The following is a 6,716-nucleotide window of genomic DNA, read 5'->3' as shown; positions in this document are numbered from 1 at the left end:
TGATTGTGTCAACATCACCTGCCCGGATCCTGCAGTTCTTCTCAAGAAAAAGTGTGCATTTAAACTCGATCGTTCTTGGTTAATTTATTAAGCTGTTATTTACCCAAAATATACTGCATAGAATTACAATCAACACGGGAAGCATAAATACAGGGGGTGTGGACGATTTAAAACCTTTCTCCGTTTTGTTTCTGATGATTTTGTATTATCATAATTATCATCTTAATTGTCTTTAACCTAAGACTAAGTATATACATGAATATAATGTCGTTAGAACACTGTGCAAATCTTTGTATGATTGACAAACGTTTGCTGAACAGTTTTTTTGTTGTTGCATAAATTAAAAACATGAACTGAATTTTGCCATCCAGTGATGTCAAATTCAATAGTTCATAGCTTTCATATATATTTATTTATTTTTAGTGTATTTTCCCATCCACGCACAGGACGGAAAGATAACACTCAGCAGCAAACATCTGGATGAAGGAATAATTCATCTAAAAATGAAAATCGTCATTTATTCACCCTCATATTGTTCGAAACCAGTCAGCTGTTATTTTTTTGAAAGAATCTTCATGCAGATATTTCCATGCGACAACCGCATAGTTATTTAAATTTTCAGCATATGTAAAGAATTTCCATTTTTGGGTGAATTATTGCTTTTAAAGCAATAGTTCACCCAAAAATTACAATTTGCTAAAATGTGCTCACGCTCAGGCCATCCAAGGTGAGTTTGTTTCTTCATCAGGTTTGGAGAAATGTAGCATTGCATCAGTGTCTCAGCAATGGATGGTCTGCAGTGAATGGGTGCCGTCAGAATGAGAGTCTAAACAGCTGATAAAAACATCACAATAATCCACAGCACTCCAGTCCATCAGTTAACATCTGGAGAAGATGTTAACTAACGCTTCTGGCTAAAATACAAGTCAATAATCCATAACAACGCTTCCTTCAGTGAAAAAGTGCATCTCCTGTTGTCTCTCACATCAAAATACAGCCACATATTTGTTTAGAGCTGTTTAAACGCTGCTTGATCTGCGCAGATTTCTCTCCTTATTCAGACCAGACGCTTTTTCACTGGAGGAAGCGTTATTATGAACTCGTATTTTAGCCTGAAGCAATGGTTTGAAGTTAAAAATGTCTTAATGCTGGATTTGTTTCAGCTTTTGTCTTCTCCAGATGTTAACTGATGGACTGGAGTGCTGTGGATTATTGTGATGTTTTTATCAGCTGTTTGGACTCTCATTCTGACGGCACCCATTCACTTGCTGAGACACTGATGCAATGCTACATTTCTCCAAACCTGATGAAGAAACAAACTCATCCTAATCTCGGATGCCCTGAGCGTGAACACATTCCAGCAATTTTTCATTTTTGGGTGAAATATAAACCATTTGTTTCTATGTCTGCTTATAATGTTTAGAGTATTTCTGCTCTCTACTCTTCTGTCATCGTATTTTACATGAAAAAGCACCTTTTTGAAGAGACCGTAGATTTTCTTAAAAAGAAACGTAAATAAAAACCTCCTAATCTCCAACTCAAGTTCAAGTCGACTACAAAATAATTACAATATATGTACATAACAGATCACAGCACGTTAGTGAGAGAGAGATGCATCACGGGAAACGGCGTTCTTGGATTTTTCTCAGACATTCGGTCCATCTACGCGGCGCTCCTTAAAGATTCTCGGTTCCTCGGCTTTGATGACGGCACTGGCAACAAACACATCACTGGAATGTTAAATGAGAAGAGGAGAAAGTAGCGGTAAAAAACAAAAAACATCTCTGACATGTTCAAAATGGCATCCATCCAAAGAGAATTCATGCCAAGAAAAATAAAAAATAAAAAAACCATACAGGTGACAAAAAACACTTTTATGTGACGTCTTTTTGCCATTCATCGGCGTGTTTTCCAGCGATCCTCCTTCGCGTTTGCTCTTTGATAATCATGCGTGAGCCGAGCGGCCCGTGCGAGGAAGATGATGTAGACGTCAGACAGAACCGGGAAGTGCAGGTGAGTGTGTGCTTTGAATGTGAAGTGTAATGAATGGAGTTTCCTCAGACGGGCCGGGACCTCACGTGGATTTCTGCCGATAATGGAGCGTCAGATCGCCGCCGCTCTTCCAGATGAAATGCTTCACCGTCCGCAGATCCATGTTGGGATCCAGAACCTTTGGAAAGCAATGCAACATCATGTCTAGAGTTTCATAATTTCTTATTACGATTATAGTGACCTAAATGATCACGGTTATCAGTAATATCACAGTATTGTTAAAGAAGTAGTTCTCTTCCAGAATAAAAATTTTCTGACAATTTACTCACCCCCATGTCTTCCAAGATGTTCATGTCTGTCTTTCTTCAGTCGCAAAGAAATGAAGTTTTTTGAGGAAAACATTCCAGGATTTTTCTGCATATAGTGGACTTCAGTGGTGCTCAACGGATTGAAGGTTAAAAATGCAGTTTCAATGCAGCCTCAAAGAGCTCTACACGATCCCAGCCGAGGAATAAGGGCCTTATCTAGTGAAACTATCAGTCACTTTCTGGAAAAACGTAATATTTATACACTTTTTAACCACAAATGCTCGGCTAGCATTAGCTCTGCCACTATTGAAGTGCACTATATGGTGAAAAATCCTGGAATGTTTTCCTCAAAAAACGTAATTTCTTTGCGACTGAAGAAAGAAAGAAAGACATGAACATCTTGGAAGACATGGTAAATTATCAGGAAATTTTTATTCTGGAAGTGAACTTATCTTTTAAAATGTGCTGGAGATGTTCAAAAAGTACTGAAACATAAATAATTTCACCAAGTTTTGTATTTAAAATCAATAAACAATAAATAAAATTGCTTTTAGTTTGCATAAACACTAAAACAAAAACATCACCAATGATGTCCGGATTTTAAATGACAACATGACTGACAACAGATTATATAATAGCATGTACAAAATGTTCAAATAAAACTTTGAAAGGGTTTCATAAAATGGTAAACCTCACATTTCAGCCTTTAAATAAAGAAAAGGGTTAAGTCAAAATGATAGCTGATTATATGTATTTTATCTGCTCCAAAAATAATTCTAGATAACTTATCCAAATTGTTTAAATGTGTAGAATCCACATGAGCTTGTTTTTCATCAACTGGTCAAAATGCATGCAAATGAACTCTGTTTTTAGTCCAGACAGAAGCTGCACACAAGCTGAGTGTAGATGTAAGTCTCTGTAAATCCACTCTCTGACAGCAGGTGGCGCTTCTGGAGCAGCAGAATTACAGCGGTTTCTCATAACCTCCAGCGTTGCGATCAAAACACTACTTTATTAGGTTTTACATGGAGCGAAGATAAAAACAAAATGCCATCAAATCTTTTCTGAAGACAGTCAGCTTTCAGAGGTACATTCATATAATTAATTAATTTGTATAATTCCCTTTAAAACCTCCCAGCTTCCCTCCATGTTTTCACACAAAACGAAACTACTGTGTGAGACGGTTCTTAAAACTCTGCTTTATGCTGGACAGTATTTATTTATCCTCAATTGTTCAAATCGCGGTAATCGAATACGGTTTTAATGATAATTAAAATATGAAACGGTAATACTAACCGTGGGGAATTTTATCGTGATGTATCGTCAAACCGGTAATCGTTTCATCCCTAATAATGTCACAAAGAGGACATTTCTTTAAATTCGCATCATGTGTGATTAAGTTTATACAGGAAGAAAACAGATCTGATGGTGCATTCGAGTCATCCTGGGAAGGTCATATTTTATATATTTGGGAAGTCGTAATTATGACACGAGGTGTTTAACCCTCATGTTGTGTTCAGGTCATTTTGACCCACATAGTTTTTTCTTTCTTTATTTTGTTTTATTATTATTTTTTTTTTTCCTCCAGAATTGCTAGTTAATGTTATGTCACTGGATTGCCAACTTTCAGATTATTTTTTGATAATTTTTGTACTTTTTGGGATTTTATTCACACCTTGTTACACTTCAGAAATTATCATAGGCTTTGATCGTAGGCTTCATTGATCTGAGCTCATGCACCTCAGTTTTTGAGCCAAAAATACCCACAAATAATGTTTTTTTTTTCACTGAAAAACTGAGGTGCATGAGCTCAAATCACTGAGGCCTATGATCAAACGGTTCCAAAAAAAGAAATAAATAACCATGCTAATTGAAAGAAAACAACTCGATAAAAAGATTGAATCCAATATTATAGCATAATAAGAGATTTACAAGCAATTGTTAAAAGACAGATCACTTGTGTCAGCTTGGGTCGGAGCGATGTACATTTTTTGCATAAAATTCAATAATATTTTTTAATTCTACATCTACAAAATGATGCATAAAAAATGTGTCATAGCCGATTTAGCTTTTTTTGTATTTATATTTAATTAATGAAAGCCTCGTAAATTTAATCATTATACATTTTATTGTAGAAGTACAGTACTATGATATTTTGCACATGCTACTCTATTGTAATCTAATTTTTTTAATATTAAAGATAATAAACTGGCCATTGTCAGTGCTCTAATGTAGTAAACTAATGTTAAAAAACAAATGAAACCAGGTACAGTATGACAAAATGACTGAAATAACACAATTGCCTTCGTCTAATGAAATACCTGGTCTTGACAGAGCAGCTCGATCTTCTCCTCCGCTAGCACTGCCATGTCCTCCTCCTCCTTCTGCTCGCTGGGTTTCTCTGCGGCCGAACCACCCGTCTGCGACTCGCTGTCCAGGTTTATGATCTTTTCATACACGTGCTCCATCACCTTCCTCACCTGTAACATGTCACTGGCCGACAAACGATCCCTACAAACACACGACTGTTCATTTCCATGCATGTCGATGTGCAACGGCATCCAATAAGTGTGTTCTGGGATGAGTTGAAATTACTGTTTGTGCAACAGATGCCATGAACGGATGATAAAAATAACCAATCGCCCACTTTTTCAGTGCCGTTTATTTATAAAAACGTCAATAAAGAGTTTTAAAGGGACAGTTCACCCCCAAAAAAATTTTATTATTTAGTCATCTTTAAGGTGTTCCAAACCTGTATGAGTTTCTATCTTCTGTTGAACATGAAAGAACATATTTTGAAGAATGTTGGAAACCATACAGTTGACGGTACCCATTGACTTCCATAGTATTTTTTTCCCTACTAAGGATAAGATAATAAGAAAAATAAGATATTTAGATATCTAAATAAGATATTTTGAAGATGTTGTGAAGAACCAAGTGGCCGGTAGCCATTGACTTCTATAGTATTTTTTTTTTTTACTATGGAAGCCATTGGCTACCGTCAAATGTTTGGTTCTCAATATTCTTCCAAATATATCTTTAAAAATGATCTTATTTTGAATAATGTTGGAAACCAAACAGTTGCTGGTACCCATTGACTTCTATAGTATTTATTTTTTTTTACTATGGAAGTCAATGGCTACCATCAACCATTTGGTTCCCAACATTCTTCAAAATATATCTTTAAAAATGATCTTATTTTGAATAATGTTGGAAACCAAACAGTTGCTGGTACCCATTGACTTCTATAGTATTTATTTTTTTTTACTATGGAAGTCAATGGCTACCATCAACCATTTGGTTCCCAACATTCTTCAAAATATATCTTTAAAAATGATCTTATTTTGAATAATGTTGGAAACCAAACAGTTGCTGGTACCCATTGACTTCTATAGTATTTATTTTTTTTTACTATGGAAGTCAATGGCTACCATCAACCATTTGGTTCCCAACATTCTTCAAAATATATCTTTAAAAATGATCTTATTTTGAATAATGTTGGAAACCAAACAGTTGCTGGTACCCATTGACTTCTATAGTGTGTTTTTTTTTTTTTTACTACTACTACTACTACTATGGAAGTCAATGGCTACCATCAACCGTTTGGTTCCCAACATTCTTCAAAATAAAAAATAAAAAAAACTTGAGGGGGAATAAATTATGACAATTTTAATTTTTGGGTGAACTGTGCCTTTAAACCAAGATAAACCTGTAGGTCCGTCTTTAAATTATTGTTATAAATCTACCTCTCTATAGAGAAAATCAAGGGATTTTTACACCAAGATCCAACTGTTGCATCCTACAGTCTCTGTCTAAGAAGCTTCACACGGAAACATCACAGGTCACACATACTTCTTTAATGTTTTTGCTCCGGAGGACGAATGGGGCTGGAGGTAGAACGGGATTTTGTTGAATTTGGGCATGTTTTTCTGTAAGAGAAAGAAAGAAATGCTCTTATATGACAGAAATCACAAGTGTAAATCACTTTGAAGAGGATGCTATGGACACTTACGTCCACGGTGATGTCGATGACCCACTGCGGGACCGTCTCGTTGAGTAACATGGACTCAGTTTCTCCACCTGAGTCTCGACACAGCAGCCTGAGCACAGACGTCATTTCATCAGCGAACACCAGCGTCTACAGAGCTGATCAAACAGAGGACACGCACCTGAATAACGTCCTTCCTCCCGCTTCACCGAAAATCACCGGAGTGTGCGGCGGCACCTGGAAATATCCGTTTCCCTTCTGTATCCGGCTCTCGTGCTCACCGTTCACTGAGGAAACACACCAAATACAGCATCAGGATCGTCTGAAGAATTCAGCATCGTTTCAGAGAATATTGAGCATTAAATCAAAATGAAGATTTATTTTAATGTCATTTTAAAGAAAAATAAACACGCAAAATCAAGCCCGAT

At 36.3% G+C, this 6,716-nt stretch overlaps 1 protein-coding gene across 1 annotated transcript in view; it reads right to left on the bottom strand.

Annotated features, from left to right (window-relative positions):
* Positions 1–1,326: 1,326 nt before the first annotated feature.
* wdr48a (WD repeat domain 48a) overlaps positions 1,327–6,716 on the bottom strand; it is a 16,149-nt gene continuing 10,759 nt past the window's right edge. The window contains 5 exon segments of the mRNA XM_016471504.1: positions 1,327–2,170; positions 4,622–4,811; positions 6,153–6,229; positions 6,313–6,400; positions 6,470–6,575. Of these exon segments, the coding sequence (XP_016326990.1) occupies positions 2,075–2,170; positions 4,622–4,811; positions 6,153–6,229; positions 6,313–6,400; positions 6,470–6,575 (557 nt within the window). The 3' untranslated portion in view covers positions 1,327–2,074.

The sequence above is a fragment of the Sinocyclocheilus anshuiensis genome, unplaced genomic scaffold (genome assembly GCF_001515605.1).
Source record: "Sinocyclocheilus anshuiensis isolate Anshui unplaced genomic scaffold, SAMN03320099.WGS_v1.1 scaffold184, whole genome shotgun sequence".
NCBI lineage: Eukaryota > Metazoa > Chordata > Actinopteri > Cypriniformes > Cyprinidae > Sinocyclocheilus > Sinocyclocheilus anshuiensis.
The sequence above is the reverse complement of the archived record's forward strand: the minus strand, read 5'-3'. Positions and strand labels throughout refer to the sequence as shown.